The 24,078-nt window shown below is 45.0% G+C and overlaps 1 protein-coding gene across 2 annotated transcripts in view; it reads right to left on the reverse strand.

The window, feature by feature from the left end:
• The window catches only part of recql4 (RecQ helicase-like 4), a 70,389-nt gene that overhangs the window by 21,047 nt on the left and 25,264 nt on the right, over positions 1 to 24,078 (reverse strand). For both annotated transcript variants that reach the window (XM_078426087.1, XM_078426095.1), the window contains exons 12-15: positions 22,329 to 22,465; positions 20,654 to 20,737; positions 2,105 to 2,287; positions 78 to 282 (exon numbers count right to left, since the gene is read on the reverse strand). In XM_078426087.1, the coding sequence (XP_078282213.1) occupies positions 78 to 282; positions 2,105 to 2,287; positions 20,654 to 20,737; positions 22,329 to 22,465 (609 nt within the window). The remainder of the gene's footprint in view (positions 1 to 77; positions 283 to 2,104; positions 2,288 to 20,653; positions 20,738 to 22,328; positions 22,466 to 24,078) is intronic.

Below are 24,078 nucleotides of genomic sequence, written 5' to 3' on the forward strand. Positions count from 1 at the left end.
GAGGTCATATTACCAGGTTTGCAAGGATTCCCAAGGGTTCCTTGGTATCTATTGCTCCAGTGGTTTGGTGCACTTACCCATGGCTTTTTTCTTTCTTGCTATAATTTCTTCAGGCGCCTCCCTCTCCTTGTTCACTTCCAGTGTTGACTCTTTCAGCATCACTCCCTGAAGGCAGGTCCGAAGCAAGGCTGCAATGCGAGTTGTCTCCTCCCGCCGAGTGCAGTAGACAATAATGGAATCCAAGGAGGCAAACCGTTCACCTCGGATCAGAGCTACGAGGGCCTGGGGAAGAATTGAAGAGTTTAGCTAAATCCAGCACGTCAAACACAGCATAACTAGTACACTAGTTACCCGCTGAAGACCAATTTGCCTTTAAGCCAGATCAAGGCTGCCGTGAGATTCAACTCCTTAAATCAGAAGCCTTTTGACTATAAGTTTATTGGAGACACTGCCTTAAAAAAGGCAGCCAATATCATCAGAGACCCACACCACCTGTTTCTCATGACTGCAAACAGGAAGTTGGTACAGGAGTCTGAAAACCAGTGACCTCCAGGTTCAGTAGCAGCTTCTTCCCGACAACCATCTGGCTCTTGAACACTACACAACACTAATCTCAACTATGAATTTCTATGGACAGTCTTTGGTTGCATTAAGGTCTTTGTTTTTATGCACTCATATTGTGATTATCAATTTATTGTTTATTATACACCGATCAGCCAAACATTATGACCTGATGAGCTAAAACATTATGACCACCTGCCTGATATGCTGTTGGTCCTCCGTGTGCAGCCCTATACGCAGCAGGGTGCGATGCACTGTGTATTGTGACACATTCCTCCCGTGACCACCATTAACATTTTCTGTGACTTGTGCCACAGTCGACCTTCTGTCGGTTCGGACCAGACGGGATAGCCTTCGTTGCCCTCGCACATTGATGAGCCTTGGGCGCCCAACACCCTGTCTGTCGCCTGTTTGTGGTTTGTCCCTCCTTGGACCACTGTCGGTAGGTACTCACCACTGCTGACCGGGAGCACCCCACAAGCCTTGCCGTTTCAGAGATGCTCTGACCCAGTCGTCTGACCATAACAATTTGGCCCTTGTCAAAGTCGCTCAGGTCTTTACTCCTGCCCATTTCTCCTGCATCCAACACATCAATTTCAAGAACTGACTGTTCACTTGCTGCCTAATATATCCCACCCCTTGACAGGTACCATTGTAGCAAGATAACCAATGTTATTCACTTCACCTGTCAGTGGTCATAATGTTTTGGTTGATCGGTGTATATTATCTATGTGTAATGTGGTTACAGGACTGTTATGCTGCTGCAAGTAAAATGTCATTGTTCCGTTGTCAGTACATTTGACATCTAAACACTCTTGACTCTCTGTACACTATCAATTTTGTTGTCACTCAACACTTACTGAACAAATAAAGACGTCTGTCCCTTGCTTTGACACCGCAGTGCATAGTGGTACAGCTGATAGAGCTGCTGCCTCACAGTGCCAGAGACCTGGGTTCAATCCTCACCGCAGGTGGTAACTGTGTGGAGTTTACGCATTCTGCCTATGATTGCGTGGGCTTCCTCCCAAATCCAAGACATGCAGGTTTGTAGGTTAATTGGCCTCTGTAAAATTACCCCTCATGTGTTGGGAGTGGATAGGAAATTGGAATAACATAGAACTAGAGTGATTAGCCTGTCTTTCTAACTCAACTAAAAAGTAGGATATGTGCACTTGATCCTAATTAAAGAGGCCTACATGGAAAAAGGAATCAGCTTTATGTCTTCCCCATCTCTTGGACCAGCTTTCGGTGAAGCTGCTGCACTCCAAAACCAAACATAGACACAAAAAGCTGGAGTAACTGAGCAGGTCAGACAGCATCTCTGGAGTAAAGGAATATGTGACATTTCGGGTTGAGAAGGGTCTCGACCCGAAACGTCACCTATTTCTTTTCTCTAGAGATGCTGTCTGACCCGTTGAATTACTATAACTTTTTGTGTCGATATTCGCTTTAAACCAGCACCTGCAGTTCCTTCCTAGGCACTCCAAAACCAGCCCGATTACTCTCTCTTTCCGCCTTTGTGCTTGTAGACGGCAGCCTGTACCTGGTCTCGATCTCGGTCCGTGGACACACTGAGGATGAGATTGGTCGGCACATCAGCAGAGCGGACAGCTATCCCTTCCACTTCCTGGATCCCGAGGTGATGAGCGACGTTCTGGGCCGTCGCTTGTGTGGCCGTGGCTGTCAGTCCCAGCAGGCACTTCACTCCTAAACGTTCCTTAAGCACCTACTCAACAGACCAAAACACACAGCTTGTGAAGAAATTACAAATAACTCAGCATTCATTGATCACAGTTGTAAATGAATTTGTTAACCTACAGTGCCCTCATAATGTTTGGGACAAAGACCCATCATTTATTTATTTGCCTCTGTACTCCACAATTTGAGATTTGTAATAGAGAAAAAGAAATCACATGTGGTTAAAGTGCTCATTGTCAGATTTTAATAAAGGCCATTTTTATACATTTTGGTTTCACCATGTAGAAATTACAGCAGCGTTTATTGTTGGCGTTTGCATCTCAAGGGCAGGATAGTCGGTATTATGCTTTTATTCTTCGGAGGAATAAACACACATGCTCTCATAAGTCGGTGTTGCTTTAACCGGAAGAGAAGACTTTTATTTTGTTTTCAAATGCGTTTTATATCTGGTACACCGGTAGTGACGTCAGTATAAGAGCACATCTAAACAGTTTCGGTTTAACATCCAACACCCCCACTTGCTCTTATGCTGTGCATTACATTTAACAACATATACAACATAACTTAATCTGATTACATTCTCTGTATCACCACATTTTACACATTTACAGTGTTCAACCTTTCAAAAAAAAAAAAAATGTTGTTGTTATGATTTTACACTCCAAACATATAATCCCTGAATTTCTCAGTTTTAAACTTTGTTGCAGGCTTAGTTAAGATATCTGCAACCATGTCTGCTGTTGGACAATACTCAATGATTACTTTCTTATCACTGAGTGCAGACCGAATGAAATGATACCTAATGTCGATATGTTTGCATCTTTGTCGGTTCACTGGGTTCTTTGATAATGCAATCGCACTTTGATTGTCCTCAAAGATTTTCACTGGCTCGTACTGGCAATCTTTGTCCATTCCTTTCAATAGCTGTACAAGATACAAGCTCTCTTGTGTAGTAGCCGCCATTGCCATATATTCGGCTTCACATGTGGATAAGGCCAGTCTGCTGTTTCTTGGTTTTCCATGAAATAACAGGCCCATTTTCAGACAAACTAAAACAATATCCTGTTGTGCTTCGCCTGTCATTTTGATCCGCCGCCCAGTCAGCGTCACTATATGCAACAAGTTTGAGTTTTTCCTCTCTTTTCTTGTAACACAGCTCCTGGTTTATAGTACCGTTTAAGTACCTCAACACATGTTTGGTAGTTATCCTATGTTGTTCTTTAGGCGCTGCTAGATATTGTGACAGTTTACTGACAATCCAGCTTAAATCAGGCCTTGTACATGTCATCACATATATCAAGCTGCCTACCACTTCCCTGTATTGTGTTGGATTAACAGGCTCATCATCATCATAAAAGTTTTGTTTCTGTTCACATGGAGTTGACCTTGTTTTACAGTCAGACATTCCAAACTTCTCCAGTATTTTTGCTATGTACCTCTTTTGGTTCATTTCTATTTCTCTCTGTCTGTGAAAAATCAATGCATAGAAAATGTCTAAGTTTCCCAAGATCTTTCATCTTAAACTTTGCACTTAGCATTTCTTTCACACCATTGAGAGATTCTTTATCACTGGCAGCAATAATTAGGTCGTCAACCCACACGATCAGAATTATTTTCTCATTTTCAGTCTTTTTACTGTACACGCAGTGATCTGCTGGATTTTGTGCGAAACCATTTTTACTGAGATGATCATGCAGCATCTTGTTCCTGTTCCGTCCTGACTGTTTCAGTCCATACAGTGATTTGTTAAGTTTGCAGACCAGCTTTTTACCTGTGTCTGTTTTCACTTCAAATCCTTCAGGTTGTTCAATATACAGCTCACAATCAATTGGAGCATGTAGATAAGCTGTTTTCACATCCATCTGATGTAATTCCAAATCGTACTGAGCTGCTAGCTGCATCAGACTGCGCACTGATGTCATGTTAGCTGTTGGGGAAAACATCTCCTTGTAATCTATTCCTACTACTTGACTATACCCCTTTGCAACATACCTGGCTTTGTATGTCTCAGTCTTATCTGAAGATTCTTTTACTGCAAACACCCACTTCCCCCCACTGCATTTTTGCCCTGTGGTATTGTGGTTAGAGTGTATGTGTCATTTTCTTTGAGAGATTTGATTTCCTCCTTCATGGCTTTAGCCCAAATGTCAGATTTTGATGAGCTCATAGCTTCTTTGAAGGTTTGTGGAACATTATACATCACTCTGTAGCAGTAGTCTACATTTACATTTATCTGGTCATCCTCTTTTACTTTACACTCATAGTCTCGTGAGTACTGTGGGCTTTTCCTTTCTCTCTTAGGATAGCGTGTGCTCTGACTATTTTCACCCTGTCCAGTTTGAGTGTTGCTATCACTCTCAGTAGTATCCGTGTGTGACTTCAGTGTCACTTCTGGACTCTGATCAGTCACCTCTGCGTTTGGTCTGGGGGATGTTAATCTCTTCCCAGGATGGTCATCATCACTCATCTCCATATCTGTCTGAGTTTGGCATTCAGTTACACTTTTTGTTATAATAATAATAATAATGCATTACATTTATATAGCGCTTTTCATATACTCAAAGACGCTTTACAGGGATTTAGAGAACATAGGGAAGTGAATAAATAGATAAATAAGTAAACGAACAGAGAAAGGAGACAGAAGGTGAGGTGACCTTCAGTGGTTGAAGGCAGTACTGAACAGGTGAGACTTCAGTGATGTTTTGAATGTGGTGAGTGTGGAGGAGTCTCTGACGGTTTGGGGTAGTGAGTTCCATAGGGTGGGAGCAGTGATGGAGAAAGCCCTGTCCCCCCAGGATCTGAGTTTGGTCCGGATGTGGGGGGATAGGAGATTGGCAGCAGCAGAGCGGAGGGTGCAGGTGGGAGTGTGCCTGTGGAGGAGGTCGGTCAGGTAGGATGGGGCCAGGTTATGGAGGGCTTTGTAGGTCATGAGGAGGATTTTGTACTGGATTCTCTGGGGGATGGGGAGCCAGTGGAGTTTGTAAAGGACGGGGGTGATATGGTCACGGATCGGGGTGTGGGTGAGTAGACGGGCAGCGGAGTTTTGAATGTATTGAAGTTTACTGATGATTTTTGAGGGTGCGCCATAGAGGAGGCTGTTGCAGTAGTCCAGACGGGAGGTGATGAAGGCGTGGATGAGGGTTTCTGCAGCTGTGGAGGAGAGGGATGGACGGAGACGGGCAATGTTTTTGAGGTGGAAGAAGGCTGTCTTTGTGATGTGTTTGATGTGTTTGTCGAAGGAGAGGGTTTGATCAAAGATGATTCCAAGATTCCGGATGTGAGGGGAGGTGGATACTGGGAGACCATCAATATTGAGGATGAAGTTTTGGGTGGATTTGGTGAGTGTTTTTGGACCAATGATGATGATTTCAGATTTGTTGCAGTTGAGTTTGAGGAAATTTGATTGAAGCCAAGATTTTATTTCAGTGATGCAGTTTGTCAGTGTAGAGTGTGTGGTGGTGGAAATTGACTTGGTGGAGATGAGGAGCTGGATATCATCGGCGAAGCAGTGGAAGTTGAGACCATGACGGCGGATTAATTGACCAAGGGGGAACAGGTAGAGGATGAAGAGGAGGGGGCCAAGGACTGAGCCTTGGGGGACACCTTGGGGGAAGGGAGCGGTGGGGGATTTACAGTTGTTAATGGAGATGAACTGGTGCCTGTCAGAGAGGTAAGATTTGAACCAGGATAGGGCTGTGCCGGTGATGTTATGAACTTCACTAGTCTGTTTTTGAGAACTCGCCCTGTCTCTGGGTAGTAGACTAAGTATGCAGGGCTGTTTTTGTCATAACCTACAAAAATCCCCTTTTCACATCTTGAGTCTAACTTCTTTTTGACTTGTTTATATGAGAAACAGACTGATCCAAACTTCTTCATTTTTGAAAGATTAGGCTTTCTGCCTGTCACCATGTAGTGTGGAGTCTGACCAACACGTTTGTTGTAGCATCTGTTGCGGATTACTGCAGCAGTCATTACAGCATATGTCCACAATTCTTTCGGTAGGTTACTCTCGAGTAGCATGCACCTTGCCATTTCAAATAGCGTTCTCCAGTTTCTCTCAGCTGTCCCATTTTGATGGGGGGAGTAAGGTGCGGAGGTTTCATGCCTTATGGCATTTCTACTGAGCAATGATTGGAAATCTGCTGCTGTGAACTCTGTGCCATTATCAGATCTTATGCACTTAATTTTTCCATAGGGGGCCGCGTCCGCTATGAACTTTTCTGTAGCTTTTATAGTGTCACGTTTTGTTTTCAAGAAGTAAACAAACACTTCTCCTGAGTAGTCATCTGTGAAAGTTTGTATGTATTTGTATCCATCTTTTGCTTCTGGCTCTATAGGGCCAGCCAAATCAGTATGCACTAACTCAAGTGCTTCTTTAGCCCTTACATCTGGCTCTCTGTTCCTGCTCTGTGCAAATTTGCCTTTTATACAGACCTCACAGTTGAGTTTGGACTTATCAACTTTACCTTTGATTTTCATGCCCTCTGATACCCTCTCTAACTGTGATACATCATCATAGTTACAGTGACCAAGTATCTCGTGCCATGTTTGAATATCATAACACCCGTGACATCCGTCATTAGTTTTATGACTTACAGTGTTTAGATAGTATAGTCTGTCGTACTCCTTAATGTCGAACTTGGTACCGTTCTTGTGGATGAGCTCGTTGCTGCCTTGGCGAAAGATCACTGAAGCTCCGGTGGTCGTTGCTGCCTTGACAGAGAAGATGTCCTGTGGGAATGATGGGATGTACAACGCCTTTCTCAGCGTCGTCCTCACACGACGGCCCTCGCTGTCTCTCAGGTACACCTCTGCTTCGCCTTTCCTCTGTGCGACACGGCTCGTCCTTGTCCCGTCAGCCAACTCGATGAAGTGTTTGGCGGGCTGGAAAGTCTCATCAAAGTTCTTAAACTTTTCAATGTCTGTGATTATGTGTGACGTTGCGCCCGTGTCGACCATAAGCCCTTTACGAGTCTCTTCACTTGCCTGGCAGTCATTTATTTTGAATGCAAATGTGTGGTCGTTGGAGTCGGATGCTTGTTTCACGTTGTCTTGCTTTTTCTTTCTGCAGTTTGCCTCCTTATGAGTGGGGCTCTTGCAAAAACTGCACCACTGTCTCTGTTCTTTACCGCTGCGCTCTCCGCTGCATTCCCATGCTTTGTGTCCCGTCTGACCGCAGTTGTAGCAGGTGAATGTCTTCTCTGAGCCTTTAGTCCTTTCTTTCACCAAGCCTCTTGCTTTCATTACGTTGTCATCACTCATATGGCCGCTAAATCTTTCAGTGCTCTCGTAGCTTCTCAACTTGGTCTTAAACTCACCAAAAGTTGTCTTCTCATCACCCTGTGTTATGTGGATGGCAAATGGCTTAAATGTCTCTGGCAAGCCTTTCAGAATCATGGCAATCAGCAGCCCGTCACTAAGAGTCTCTCCTGCTTTTCTTAGTGCTGTAATCGCCGTTTCTGCACGAATAATGTATTCTGTTACTTTCGTTTATGGCCTTTTTCAGCGACGTCAGCTCGGTGTAGAGGCCGATCACTCGCGGCTTCCCTGTGTCGGCGTAATGGCTCCTCAGTAGCTGCAACGCTTTTCTCCCGTCGTCCGCCGCTTCTCTCATAATGAGCGACAAACTTTTGTTGTCTAGCACATGTATCAGCTCGGCGTAGGCTTTTTCGTTTTTCTCGGCTTCCCCGTCGTCTTCTTCGTCGGTAACCGGCTCGTTCAGAATTGTTGACTTTAAGCCTTGTAGCCGCAGGTGGCCTAAAAACTTTGTTTCCCATAATTCGTAATTCTTTTCATCTCCGTCGAAGCATAATCTGTTCCATCGGCTTCCACCATCCCTCCTGGGCCCATAACCTGTTGGCGTTTGCATCTCAAGGGCAGGATAGTCGGTATTATGCTTTTATTCTTCGGAGGAATAAACACACATGCTCTCATACGTCGGTGTTGCTTTAACCGGAAGAGAAGACTTTTATTTTGTTTTCATATGCATTTTATATCTGGTACACCGGTAGTGACGTCAGTATAAGAGCACATCTAAACAGTTTCGGTTTAACATCCAACATTTATACATAGTCCCCCCCATTTCAGGGCACCATAATGTTTGGGACACAGCAATGTCATGTAAATGAAAGTAGTCATGTTTAGTATTTTGTTGCATATCCTTTGCATGCAATGACTGCTTGAAGTCTGCGATTCATGGACATCAGTAGTTGCTGGGTGTCTTCTCTGGTGATGCTCTGCCAGGCCTGTATTGCAGCCATCTTTAGCTTGTGCTTGTTTTTGGGGGCTAGTCCCCTTCTCAGCATATAAAAGGCATGCTCAGTTGGGTTCAGATTGGGTGATTGACTTGGCCACTCAAGAATTGACCATTTTTTAGCTTTGAAAAACTCCTTTGTTGCTTTAGCAGTATGTTTGGGATCATTGTCCTGCTGTAGAATGAACCGCCGGCCAATGAGTTTTGAGGCATTTGTTTGAACTTGAGCAAATAGTATGTGTCTATACACTTCAGAATTCATTATGCTACTACCATCAGCAGTTGTATCATCAATGAAGATAAGTGAGCCAGTAGCTTCAGCAGCCATACATGCCCAGGCCATAACACCCCCACCACCGTGTTTCACAGATGAGGTGGTATGCTTTGGATCTTGGGCAGTTCCTTCTCTCCTCCATACTTTGCTCTTGCCATCACTCTGATATAAGTTAATCTTCGTCTCATCTGCCCACAAGACCTTTTTCCAGAACTGTGGTTGCTCTTTTAAGTATTTCTTGATATACTGTAACCTGGCCATCCTATTTTTGAGGCTAACCAGTGGTTTGCATCTTGCAGTGTAGCCTCTGTATTTCCGTTCATGAAGTATTCTGTGGACAATGGTCATTGACAAATCCACACCTGACTCCTGAAGAGTGTCGGACAGGTGTTTGGGGATTTTTCTTTATTATAGAGAGAATTCTACTGTCATCAGCTGTGGAGGTCTTCCTTGGCCTGCCAGTCTCTTTGTGATTAGTGAGCTCACCAATGCTCTCTTTCTTCTTAATGATGTTCCAAACAGTTGATTTTGGTAAGCCTAAGGTTTGGCTGATGTCTCTAACAGTTTTATTCTTGTTTCTCAGTCTCATCATGGCTTCTTTGACTTTCATTGGCACAACTTTGGTCCTCATTTTGATAAACAGCAATAAAAGATTCCAAAGGTGATGGAAAGACTGGAGGAAAGATTCGGTGCTGAGAGCTCTCTTATACCTGCATTAAGGAGGCATTTAAACACACCTGAGCAATTACAAACACCTGTGAAGCCATGTGTCCCAAACATTATGGTGCCCTGAAATGGGGGGACTATGCATAAACACAGCTGTATTTTCTACATGGTGAAACCAAAATGTATAAAAAATACCCTTTAATAAAATCTGACAATGTGCACTTTAACCATATGTGATTTTTTTCCATTACAAATCTTAAGTTGTGGAGTACTGAGGCAAATAAATAAATGATGGGTCTTTGTCCCAAACATTCTGGAGGGCAGTGTAGTACTTGGAGAACTGTCATGAATTACTGAAGGGAATATTAATTAATAGTCATACAGCACGGAAACTGGCTTTTGGGCCCAACTCATCCATGCTAACCAAGATCCCCAATCCAAGCTGGTCCCATTTGCCCTTGCCAGGCCCATATCCTTCTGCAGCTACCCAATCCATGTAGCTGTCTAAATGCCTTTTAAATGCTGTTGTAGTATCTGCCTCAACCCCTTCCTCTGGCAGCTCGTTCCATATACCCACCACCCTCTGTGTGGAAAAGTTGCCCCTCAGGTGTATAAAAAACCTATGCTCTCTGGTTCTTCATTCCCCCACCCTGGGGAAAAAAGATTCTGTGCATTCAATCTGTTGGATAATGCTCTCAGCTGTGAGATGGTGGGTGGAACCCCCTCACATCTGAACATGAGTCAGTGTTTAGTTTATTGTCACGTGTACCGAGGTACAGTGAAAAGCTTTTGTTGTGGGCTAACCAGTCAGCAGAATGACAATACATGATTACAATTTCGCCATCCACAGTGTACAGGTACACGATGAAGGGAATAACGTGAATAACGTTTAGTGCAAGATAAAATAAAAATAAAGTCCGATCAAAGAATGTCCAAGGGTGTCCAATGAGATAGATAGTGGTTCAGGACTGCTCTCGGGTTGTCGGTAGTTACCTGATAACAGCAAAATCAGAAAATTCAGACAAATGCCCAGTAGGTGCTGTCTTTCAGATGACATATTAAACATGTTATGAAGTGGGCGTGACAGATCTAACCCCACTGTGAGCAGGGTAGTTAACAGTGGCTGAACTCATCAGGCTGGAAACAGGGAGGAGTTGAAGGAGGGGATGCAACACAATGAATTAACTCTGCTTCGAAGGTAGACACAAATTGCTGGAGTAACTCAGCGGGTCAGGCAGCATCTCGGGACAGAAGGAATGGGTGACTTTTCGGGTCGAGACCCTTCTTCAGAGTTAACGCCTCCATCTGTTAACTCTGCTTCCCTCTCTACAGATGCTGCTTGACCAGCTGAATGTTTCCAACATTTCACATAGAGTCATGGGATACCGGCCTCCATTACATAGAAACATAGAAAATAGGTGCAGGAGTAGGCCACTCGGCCCTTCGAGCCAGCCATTCAATATGATCATAGCTGATCATCCAGAACCAGTACCCCATTCCTGCTTTCTCCCCATATCCCTTGATTCCATTAGCACTAAGAGCTATATCCAACTCTCTTTTGAAAACATTAAGTGAATTGACCTCCACTGCCTTCTGTGGCAGAAAATTCCACAGATTCACAACTCTCTGGGTGAAAATAGTCAGGACAATGAATCCAAGAGCAGAAAGATCATGCCAGCCCTGAAAAGTCATGTCCATTCCCTCCACAGAGGCTGCATGACCTGCGAAGTTCCTCCAGCACTTTGTGGTTTGCTGCAAGACATTAGTCGGTCCTCAGCTGGAATTGTGAATGCAGTCTGGTCACCACACCAAAGGTGGATGTGACTGCTTTGGAAAGGGTGCAGAGGAGATCCACTAGGATGTTGCCCAGGATGGAAGTTTCAGTTAAGAGGAGAGATTGTAGAGATTAGTTGTTTTTTCACAGGAGTAGAAGAGGTTAAAACAAGGACGCGATTGATGTACAAAAAAATGATGAGGGGTGCAGATTGGGTCGATTGCAGGAAATTATTCCCCATATCAGAGGGCGATAAAAGTGGAGGCTGTAGATTTAGGACAGTAGATGGGAAACATTGAGAGGATCTGAGGGGATCCTTTATTGACCTGATTATTGATAAGTACCTGGATCACACTGCCTGAGAGAATGGCAGCAGCAGAGTTGTTGACAGTACAGGTGCTCCCTGGCTTACGATGCTTCGACTTACAATATTTCAATTTTGCGATGGTGCAAACGGCAGCAACCCGTAGCAAGCCGCAGCTCGCATCCGGCCACGTGATCACGTGTATTAAATGCATTTTGACGTACGACATTTTTGGTTTGCGATGGGTTTATCGGAACGTAACCCCATTGTAAGTTGAGGAGCACCTGTGCTAGCATCGTCTAGACCCAGAAGGATATAGGACAAGTGCCGCGATATGGCATTAATAGAGGGATGCCCACTGGATGGTGTGGACATAGTGAGCCGAATGGCCGGTTTCCCTGCTGTACGACCTAATGACTTTAAAATAGAACATTCTGAAGGGGATGTCAACAGTTATCAGGCGACTTTTGTTGCTTTTTAAATTAATGAAGTAACCAAGTGACTAACAGAAATCTTTAGGTATTTATTCACAAAATGCTGGAGTAACTCAGCTGGTCAGGCAGCATCTCAGGAATGAAGGAATGGGTGACGTTTCAGGTCGAGACCCTTCTTCAGACTGAAGAAGGGTCTCGACCCAAAACGTCACCCATTCTTTCTCTCCTGAGATGCTGCCTGACCGGCTGAGTTACTCCAGCATTTTGTGAATAAATACCTTCGATTTGTACCAGCATCTGCAGTTATTTTCTTACACTAACAGTTATTTTCTTACACCATATTATTCTCATCTTCTGTTAATGTTATTTCTTCATGTCATAGGTGGTAGCCATGAATCCCATCAAATCGTCACCAACTCTCAAATTAATATCATTCCCCCACTTCCCTTTAACCCATTCTCCCTCATCTTCCCACCAACATTCCACTGATTCTATCACTCACCTCCACACCAGAACCAATTTACTGCAGCCAATTCACCTCCCAACCTGCACATCTTTGGAATTTGGGAGACCCAGCTTCTCCAGCCTCTCCTTATAGTTCTAGCCCTCTAGTCCCGCCAACATCTTTGTGAATCCTCTTTGCACCCTCTCTAGTTTTAATCACATCCTTCCTACAGTAAGGCAATCAGAACTTCACACCATACAGATAGTTCTGCTGTAACACGTCTCCAGAACACTAATTGGATATAACACGAGTGATTAAGGGACACTATTTGAATTACACAGGGTAAAATGGTTATAAACCATTCTTTCATTATTATAAACCACCTCATATTTCGCTTGGGCAGCTTACACCCCAGCGGTATGAACATTGACATCTCTAACTTCAAGTAGCCCTTGCTTTCCCTCTCTCTCCATCCCCTCCCACTTACCAGTTTTCCAAGCAGTCTTACTGTCTCCGGCTACATTTTATCTGTGTGCTTTGTTGTTGCCCTCTCCCAACTAACAATGATCCATACTACATTTTCCTTGATCTCCATTCCCTTTGCCCTGTTTTCACACCTTATCTATACACTTTCACAGCCCTTATCTATACACTTTCTTATCTATGTACCTCCCACTCCCGTGACATCAGTCTGAAGAAGGGTCTCTACCCGAAACGTCACCCATCCCTTCTCTCCAGAGATGCTGCCTGTCCTGCTGAGTTACTCCAGCATTTTGTGTCTATCTGGAGAAATCAAATCAGGTTACCTTGGAAATTAAGCTGAAAAAAAGTTGACTTAGGAAAAACACAGTCCGGAGAAAAAAACAAACTCTTTCCATGCAACCTCCCTGCAATCAGACACCCTGGTCTCTTAAGAACACAGGCTGCTCAGTGCAGTGCTAGGTACAGTAAGCTCACTGCAATTGACAATCAATCCCTTATATTTACACTTTTTGTGTAGTACAAATTTAAACAATGGAATTTTTTGGAATCTTTGGGAATTTTAGTTTGGAGGAACAAAAATCAACAAAAGGTTATTGAAAAAGACCTTTTATTTTTCAAAATCCTTCGGGGAAAAATAATGTTGTCGTGGCGAATCTGAAATTCACTAGACCTTAACCTCCTTTTCACCATGGACCGTTGTATTTTTAGATCAGTTTTATTTAATGCATGATTTCCTATCTGTACTACAGGCACAATCTCATTAACATCTTGTACAGCTGTGACAAGACGTCTCAACTCCTGTACTTAATACCCAAACCCATGAATATGTCGAAGGTATCACAAAAATGCTGGAGTAACTCAGCAGGTCAGGCAGCATCTAGGAAAGAGGGAATGGGTAACGTTTCGGGTCAAGTCCCTTCCTCAGACTGATGTCAGGGGGGCGGGACAAAGAAAGGATATAGATGGAGACAGGAAGACAGTGGGAGAACTGGGAAGGGGGAGGGGGGAAGAGGGGGGGACCATGGCACTGGAGGAGGCCCATGACAGAAAGGTCAGACTGGGAGTGGGAGGGGGAGTTGAAGTGCTCAGCCACCGGGAGATCAGGTTGGTTAAGGCGGACTAAGCGAAGGTGTTGAGCGAAACGATCGCCGAGCCTGCGTTTGGTCTCGTCGATGTAGAGAAGTTGACATCTACAGCAGCGGATACAATAGATGAGGTTGGAGGAGGTGCAGGTGAACCTCTGTTGGTGTTTGGGTCCTTGGATGGAGTCGAGGGGGGAGGTAAAGGGACAGGTGTTGCATCTCCTGCGGTTGCAGGGGAAAGTGCCTGGGGAGGGGGTGGTTTGGTAGGGACGAGTGGACCAGGGAGTTACGGAGGGAACGGTCTCTGCGGAACGCAGAAAGGGGAGGAGATGGAAAGATGTGGCCAGTAGTGGGGTCCCGTTGGAGGTGACGGAAATGTTGGAGGATGATTTGTTGGATACGCTGGCTGATGAGGTGGAAGGTGAGGACAAGGGGGATTCTGTCCTTGTTATGAATGGGGGGAGGCGGAGCAAGAGCGGAGCTGCGGGATGTAGAAGAGGCCCTAGTGAGAGCCTCATCTATAATGGAAGAGGGGAATCCCCGTTTCCTGAAAAATGAGGACATCTCTGATGCCCTAGTGTGAAACACCTCATCCTGGGCGCAGATGCGGCGTAGACGGAGGAATTGGGAGTGGGGGATAGACTTTTTGCAGGAGACTGGGTGGGAAGAAATGTAGTCCAGATAGCTGTGGGAGTCAGTGGGTTTGTAGTAGGTCAGTCACTAGTCTGTCTCCTGTGATGGAGATGGTGAGATCCAGAAACGGTAGGGAGATGTCAGAGATAGTCCAAGTATATTTAAGAGTAGGATGGAAATTGGTGGTGAATATGTCCACTTGCCTTCACCACCTTGTCTACCTGTTTCATTACTTTCAGGGAAAGATGCACTTATCTCTTAGGTCTCTCTATTTCTCTTGATAAACAAAGAGAGGGTCATTTGTTTGAGCTCTGACCATTGCTAGGAGAGATGAACATTTCCTGTTCACCTGTAAGGGGCCTATGATCAGAATGGCTGGCTAGGTTATGTAGGAGAGTGGTTAATAAATATTTATAGGAATAAAACTGCAGATGCTGGATAAAATCGAAGGTAAACACAAAAAGCTGGAGTAACTCAGCGGGTCAGGTAACTCAGCGGGTCAGGCAGCATCTCGGGAGAGAAGGAATGGGTGACGTTTCGGGTCGAGACTCTTCTTCGGACTGATGTCAGGGGAGGGGGTGGGACAACGATAGAATGTAGTCGGAGACAGGAAGACTAGCTTGAGAAATGGGAAGTGGGATGGAATAGAGAGGGAAAGCAGGGAATATCTGAAGTTAGAGAAGTCAATGTTCATACTGCTGGGGTGTGTCAATGTTCATACTGCTGGGGTGTGTCAATGATCATACCGCTGGGGTGCTGTAATAAATAATGCCGTGGGTCTGCAGACCACCTACCTGTACACCAGACGGTGTGGGTGGCAGATTGTGTTCCCAAAAAGGGCACAGGTAACGGTTGGTAATTCAATGGTGACTATTAATTTTTATTTCAGGCTTAGTTAATTACTTGTGCAGGCAAACTCATTCGAGCATAATTAGTTTAGAGATACAGCATGGAGACAGGCACTTCGGCCACATCCACCACTGATCACCCGTTCACACTAGTTCTATGATATCCCACTTTCGCATCCACTCCCTGCACACTTACGGCAATCTTTTACAGAGCCCAATTAACCTGCAAACCCAAACAACTTTGGTATGTGGGAGGAAACCAGAGGAAATCTACCAAGTCACAGGGAGAATGTGGAAACTCCACATAGACAAATTCTGAGGTCAGGATGGAACCCAGGTCTCGGGTGCAAGACCATGTGAGGCAGTACCACAGTGATGATAAACAAGCAAGGAGTTGCAGATGCAGGAGGAACTTATCAGGTCAGGCAGTACCTGTGGAGGGAATGGATAACAATGTTTCGGGTCAACTATCCATCTCCTCCACAGCTGCTGCCCGACCCGCTGAGTTACTCCAGCACAATGATAACAATCCTGGTTGTCTGTCTCACTAATTCACAGCCTAGCTACACATGATTCACCTTTGGTCACACCGAGCTGCCCCTCCCTTACCTTACACAGGCGCAGGTAGCACGGTCTGAAGTTATGCGACCACTCAGAGACGCAGTGAGCCTCGTCAATGCAAGCAAAAGCCACTGGGGGCAGCTCGCGTGCATGTGGAAGGCAGCTCGATCCAGCATGGCCACCCCCAACCAGCGCTTCCGGGGAGAGCAGCAGAACGTGGACCTTCCCCTCCTTCACGTGCGGATCAAGGGTCAACACGTGAATCAGACACAAATTAAAAGAAGTCTTTCTTATTGGCTGCTAACTTGATTTACCAACTGGAGTACATTTAAATATAGAACAGAACAGCACATGAACAGGCCCTTCCACACACAATGTCCACACCGAACATGAAGCCAGGTTAAACTAATCTCCTCTGCCTGCACATGATCCATATCCCTGCATATCCATGAACCTAAGCAAAAGCCTCTTAAACACCAGGTGCCTCCATCTGCCTCCACCACTACCCCTGGCAACCACCGTGTGTGTAAAAACCTCACCCTGCACATCTCCTTGATTTGTACAGGTATCAGAGGATACGGGGAGAAGGCAGGAGAATGGGGTTGAGAGGGAAAAATAGATCAGCCATGATTGAATGGTGGAGTAGACTTGATGGGACAAATGATCTGATTCTGCTCCTACAACCCATGAACTTCAAACTTTCCTCCTCTCACATACTATGTCCTTCAGTCTTTGATATCTTCACCCTTGGAAAAATGTTCTGACTACCCTTTCTATGCCTCTCATAATTTTATATACTTTTATCTGCTATCTTATATGTTTCTCTGCCCTCCACCACAAAAACAATCCAAGTATGTCCAATCTCTCCTTATACCTAATAGCCTCTAATCCAGGCGGCATCCTAGTCAACCTCTTCTGCACCTTCCCGTAATGGGGCAACTACACCGATCAGCCAAAACATTATGACCACCTGCCTAATATGCGGTTGCTCCTCCGTGTGCCGCCAAAACAGTGCCGAGCCGCTGAGGCATGGACTCTACAAGACCCCTGAAGGTGTCCTGTGGTATCTGGCACCAAAATATTAGTAGCAGATCCTTCAAGTCGTGTAAGTTGCGAGGTGGAGCCGCCGTGGATCGGACTTGTCGATCCAGCACATCCCACAGATGCTCAATCGCATTGAGATCTGGAGAATTTGGAGGCTAGGGCAACACCGTGAACACTTCATCATGTTCCTCAAACCATTCCCCAACAATGTGTGCAGTGTGGCAGGGCACATTATCCTGCTGAAAGAGGCCGCTGCCATCAGGGAATACCATTGCCATGAAGGGGCGTACCTGGTCTGCAACGATGTTTAGGTGGGTGACACGTGTCAAATTGACGTCCACATGAATGGCCAGACCCAGGGTTTCCCAGCAGAACATTGCCCAGAGTATCACACTCCCTCCAACGGCTTGTCATCTTCCCACAGTCGGTTCAGACCAGACGGGATAGCCTTCGTTGCCCTCGCGCATCGATGAGCCTTGGGCGCCCAACACCCTGTCTGTGGTTTGTCCCTCCTCAGACCACTGTCGGTAGGTACTCACCACTGCTGACCAGGTGCACCCACAAGCCTTGCCGTTTCAGAGATGCTCTGACCCAGTCTTCTGGCCATAACAATTTGACCCTTGTCAAAGTCACTCTACTCCTGCCCATTTCTCCTGCATCCAACACATCAACTTCAAGAACTGGCTGTTCACTTGCTGCCAAATATATCCCATCCCTTGACAGGTGCCATTGTAACAAGATAATCAATGTTATTCACTTCGCCTGTCAGTGGTCATAATGTTTTGGCTGATCGGTGTGGAACTGCACACAAAGCTCCAGATGCAGCTTAGTTTTTACAGCTGCATCACGACTTGCTGGCTCTTATATTCATTGCCCCTGTCAATAAAGGTAAGCATGCCCTGCATTTTCTGTGTGTTAGTAGTGGTGGGGGAATTTAGCTCTAGCCCCACAGCATCGGCACTGGGCCTTCTCAAACAAATACCTCGGCTCCCAGCAACCTGCGCCAACATCTCCACACATTCAGATGCTGTTGAAGGCAGCTTGCCAACCTGCTCTAGAGCTTGAACAGAGAAGACTGTTCTAGATGGTGCACACTGCAGCCAGCGTACGAGTGATGGAGGGAATGGATGCTTAATGTGGCAACAAAGTCAAGGGACATTGGCAATTTTGTTGAGCGTTGTTAAAGTACAAACATCAACATATCACAAGGACACAGGAATTCTTTGGAGAGGCCAGTGACCCATGAAGTATAGTAAACCTCCCCTCCCCCACCGATATCCCTCCATCTGGCTTTACATTTCACTTCTCTTCCCTCCTTATCTTTTTGTCTCCTTTTGCCACCCATTTCATCTCTAGCCTTTCTCAACCCATATACCATTAACCCCCCCCCCCCCCTCCTCACCTGTATCCATCTTGACCAGGCTTTGTTCCACCCCTATATCTTTTCCAGTTTTCTCTCTCCTACTACAATCAGTCTGAAGAAGGGTCCCACCCAAAACATCGCCGATCCTTGTCTCTCGAGACGCTGCCTGACCCGCTGAGTTACTCCAGCACTTAGGTGTTCTCTGCAAGAATACCAGACATCTAACCATAGCTGGCTTGGGTGAATTTGTAATCAAATGATCACCAAGATGTTGATGGTGGAAGATTATAAGGAATGGAAATGCCATTGAATTCTATGGAAGGTAATTAAATCGATTTTGCCTGGCATTTTTGTACTACAATTTTTTTTAAAATCAATACTTCACAAGCAAATCTCTTCTCAGAACACTCAAAAGGAAAGAATCAGCATTTGTATTTACGCTGACGATATCGCCTCTGGTTCCAAACAAATCTCTGTGAAACAACATTTACAGATATAACAGAGCAACAGAAATAATATGGATTCTTTCCTTGCAGACGAAGAAACAAATTCAGCGAGTTAGGCAGTGTCTGTGGAAGGAAGTGGACTGATGACATCTTGGGTCAGGACCCTTCTTCAGACCGGTGGAGTTAGGGGGGTTGGGCGGGAAGGGGAATGGGGAGGTAGCAGGTGGAGAGGTTTAGTTTAGTTTGGAGATGCAGCGCGGAAACAGGCCCTTCAACCCACCGAGTCTGCACCGACCAGCGTTCCCTGCATATTAACATTAGATCATTTTAGTCTCCAAATTTGAGCAAGGACATTCTTGCTATTGAGGGCGTGCAGTGTAGGTTCACTAGGTTAATTCCCGGAATGGCGGAACTATCTTATGTTGAAAGACTGGAGCGACTACACTTGTATACACTTGTATTGAAACATATAAGATTATTAAGGGATTGGACACGTTAGAGGCAGGAAACATGTTCCCAATGTTGGGGGAGTCCAGAACCAGGGGCCACAGTTTAAGAATAAGGGATAGACCATTTAGAACGGAGATGAGGAAAAACCTTTTCACTCAAAGAGTTGTAAATCTGTGGAATTCTCTGCCTCAGAAGGCCGTGGAGGCCAATTCTCTGGATGCTTTCGTGAGAGAGCTAGATAGAGCTCTTAAAGATAGCAGACTCAGGGGTGTGGGGAGAAGGTGGGAACGGGGTACTGATTGAGAATGATCAGCCATGATCACATTGAATGGCGGTGCTGGCTCGAAGGGCCGAATGGCCTATTCCTGCACCTATTGTCTACTGTCTATTGTCTATTACCCTGCACACCCGAGGGACAATTTTACATTTATACCAAGCCAATTAACAAACCTATACGTGTTTGGAGTGTGGGAGGAAACTGTAGATACATGAGAAAACCTACGGAGGTCACGAGGAGAACATACAAACTCCGTACAGACAGGATCAAACCCGGGTCTCTGGCACTACAAGGCAGTAGCTCTACCACTGCGTCACTGTGCCGCCCCAGGTGAGGGGGAAAAAATAGGGCAACAACCTCTTTCCCAGCTATCTCCCCCTCCAACAGTCTGAAGAAGGATCCCGGCTCAAAATACTCCCCTCCACCCTCGTCATTTTACCAGTTCCCCGGTTCTCAACAATATTTTCCTCTTTAGATCACACCTTCCCCAGCCAACAATGGGCCTACCAGGCACCGCCCTGCCTGAAGTCATGAATGGTCCTGGTCTTTTCTCACCTCCAGCTCTTCACCACACACCACCCCCTACTTTCTGTTGGAAGAAGGGTCCTGACCCGAAATGTCACCCGTCCTTTTTCTCCAGAGGTGCTGACTGACCCGCTGAGCTACTCCAGCGCTTTGTGTCTATCAAAATGTCCTCTGTTCATTTCCCTTCACAGATGCTGCCCGATCCACTGTTCGCCCATCAGTGTGTTTTTACTTAAGATTTCGGCTTCTGCAGACACTTATGCCTCTAAAGAAATAAAATCAGTTTGTACTCCTGAAAACAAACTTGACCATAATTTAAACAACAAACTGGATAAATACTTGAATAATGTAAGTAAAAGCCGATGGATACAGATGTAGGAAGGGTATTTAATTAGATGTTTTTTTTTCCAAAGAGCTGTCATTGCTGACAGGGTGGCCACTTGCCTTTTGTATACCACGCGCTGTAAAAATGGCAAACAATGTTGGTAATAATTCACAATTATCACAATTCACCATTAAGTGTTCAGCTGACCTTTTCCACAGCTGCTTCTCTCTGTGTTCTTGTCATATTGGAGTGGATGCAAACAGCCTTTAGTTTGGAAGGGAGCCCAGACACCTGTGATAAAGATAATGCACAAAGTGACTCATTGCAGATAATCGGAATAACTCACTCTTGCAACTACATCTCTTCTTCAGAAATACAAAATATATCCGAGTAGGGACAACAACAATATTTATTTGCCTAAGCTCTCTTCATAGCAACAGGATCACTCATTAATATACTGAAGTGTAATCACTGTAATACCTTTCTGTCCTATGCCTCCTCCATTGTCAGTATAGAAACAACTCCTTCTTAGGCATTCTTTGAGAATGATAACATTTTTCCACTCAGTTTTTGCAGAACAATACAGCACAGAAAAAGGCACTTCGGCCCCTGATATCTGTACCGACCACAATACTAAATTAAACTAGTCTTAACTGTCCACAAATGGTCTACATCCCTCCATTCCCTTCCTGTTCATGCCTGTCTAAATGCCTCTTTTCTATAGTATCTGCTTCCACACTTCCCCAGGCAATGCGTTCAAGGCAGCTACCACTCTGTGTAAACAAAAACTTGCTTTATACATCCCCTTTGAACTTTCCCCTATCACTTTAAAGCAATGCCCTAAATGATTTGGCATTTCCACCTTGGGAAAAAATGCTCTGACTATTGATGCTTCTCATAACTCTATACACGTTTATCAGAGAAAATAAAATGCTCAGAGAAAACAAACGTTTTTCAAAACTCACCTTAAAGCTAACACTTTCTCATTCAGGCAACACACTAGTGAACCTCTTCTGCATCCTCTCTAAACCCTCCACATCATTCCTGTAATGGGGCGACCAGACCTGCACATAATACTACAAATGCAGCCAAACACTTTAATTCCCATTCCCATTCCCACGCTGACCTTTCTGTCCTAGGCCTCCTCCATTGTCAGAGTGAGGCCAAACTCAAATTGGAGGAACAGCATCACATATTTCGCTTGGGCAGCTTACAGCCCAGTGGTATGAGTATTGATTTCTCTAAGTAACGCCTGCATTTCCTCTCTCCACATCCCTCCCCCACCCAAGTCACACCAGCTTCGCGTTCTCACCTAGCAAACAGTTAACAATTGCCTGTTACCTTTATCATTGTTACTTTTTTGCATATCTTTCATTCAATTGTTCCATATCTCTCTACATCACCATCTATATCTCTCGTTTTCCTTTCCTCGACTCTCAGTCTGAAGAAGGGTCTCGACCCATTCCTTCTATCCAGAGATGCTGCCTGACCCGCTGCGTTACTCCAGCATTTTATGTCTATCTTCAGCCTACCAACATTTTATACAGCTGCAACATGACTTGCCAATGTTTAACTCGGTGATCTGACTGATAAAGGCTAGCATGCTATGTTTTATAACATCCTATCCACTTGCATTGCCACTTTCACACAACTATAGCCTCGCTTCCCAAGATCCCTCTGCACATCAATCCTCTTAAAGGTCCTACCATTTATCAGTAACTCTCCTATTACGTTTGACCTTCCAAATGCAACACCTCACACTTGTCCAGGTTAACTGCATCTGCCAGAAATCCCATTGCAATCCTACTTGAGAATGCCAGCCAGAGTAACTTGCGAAATAAAAGTGTGGAAAACTGGAGGGAAAAAATAAATAAATTTTTACCTGATCATCCATTAGTGAGACAAGAGGCGAAATCACCAAGGTGATGCATTTTGACCTTTTAGCGTACAGGTATGCGGGTAGCTGATAGCAAAATGACTTCCCCATTCCGGTGGAAAGCACAACCAAGGTGGAAAGACCTAGTTTGTATTAGAGAACAAAACAGACGGCATTAAACAGCATCGGGATCACCACTATCATTACAGATAACCCTCGTTATAAATGGTCCATTGGGAGGGGGAACGGTGTCCTTTATTGCCGATTGTCCACTATAACTGAGTAAACAGTTCACTCCAACCACCTGCCATACAACAAGTTGTTTTCAAATACAAAGCTCTTCTTAACAGCTGAAAATGAATTTTTGTTACTGCAAGCTAAAAATACTAAAGGCTGTTTGGTGCATTGTTTAATAGAGTATTGCGCACAAGTAGATAGAGAGTGCTGGAGTAACTCAGCGGGTTTGGCAGTATCTCTGCAGAACATGGATATATGAAGTTTTGGGGTGAGACCCTTCTTATTGTGCACAAGTGTCGATCGAAGCAACTGCTTGTCAATATCAATGGCTTCCTGCGGTGTAACTAGCAGCCCGTGTTCTTAAAGAGACAGAGGTGTCTGGTTATGTGTGGATGCTCCGTCCACTATAACCAAAATCTGTTATAAAGAGGTCCGTAATAACGAGGGTAGAGCGTATCTTCTTCGTCCCTCCCCCTCCCCTGACATCAGTCTGAAGAAGGGTCTCGACCCGAAATGTATCTCGATACATGTGACAATAATACCTTGACTTTTAACTAACTGGTAGGGTTGAAGTAAGTTCACGTACCACAGACATTACTCAATTTAACATGTGGAGAATTCAGGAATGGCGAATTCAGGGCAGATTGGAATTCCTGATCCTCACCGATCACTCTCCCCAGTTTGCTCAAAGGAGGAATTCATCATTTAGTCCCCCACCAACACCCCACTGCCAAACCAATCATCTTAACGCCACACTCTCACTCCCAATAGGGACAGGTCTTGGAAATTCCCTTCCATGCACAAGTGGAATCAAACATTTTTTCTATGAATCAAATATTTTTTTCCCCCCAATGCTTCAACATTGCCTACTACTTTACAACCAACTCCACTGACTCCAAATCATCATTTAGACTTGACATGCTCCTGGCTGCCACATGTTCCAACCATTTTATTTCATAAGTTCATGTTCATAAGTGATAAGAGCAGCAGAATTAGGCCATTCGGTCCATCATCTACTCCGCCATTCAATTATGGCTGATCTATCTTTCCGTTTCAACCCCATTCTCCTGCCTTCTCCCCATAACTCCTGACACCAGTACTAATCAAGAATCTATCTATCTCTGCTTTAAAATATCCACTGACTTGGCCAACACAGCCTCCTGTGGCAAAGAATTCCACGGATTCACCACCCTCTGACTAAAGAAATTCCTCCTCATCTTCTTCCTAACTTACCAAAGCCAATTAACCGACAAACCTGTACATCTCTAGAGCGTGAGAGGAAACCTGAGCACCCGGAGAAAACCCACGCAGTCACAGGGAGAACATATAAAATCCGTACTGACAGCACCCGTAGTCAGGATCGAATCTGGGTCTCGGGTGCTGCAAGGCAACAACTCTGCCGATGTGCTGCCCTGTCCTTGCCACTGGAGATCACGTCCTTGCTCTCCCAAGCTTGCATGAGAGCTGGTGTACAATGGCTAGCTCATGTCAAAAGAAATCATGCATTAGCATAGTTCCC

This window comes from Rhinoraja longicauda, chromosome 2, assembly GCF_053455715.1.
Source record: "Rhinoraja longicauda isolate Sanriku21f chromosome 2, sRhiLon1.1, whole genome shotgun sequence".
NCBI classification, from domain to species: Eukaryota; Metazoa; Chordata; class Chondrichthyes; order Rajiformes; family Arhynchobatidae; genus Rhinoraja; species Rhinoraja longicauda.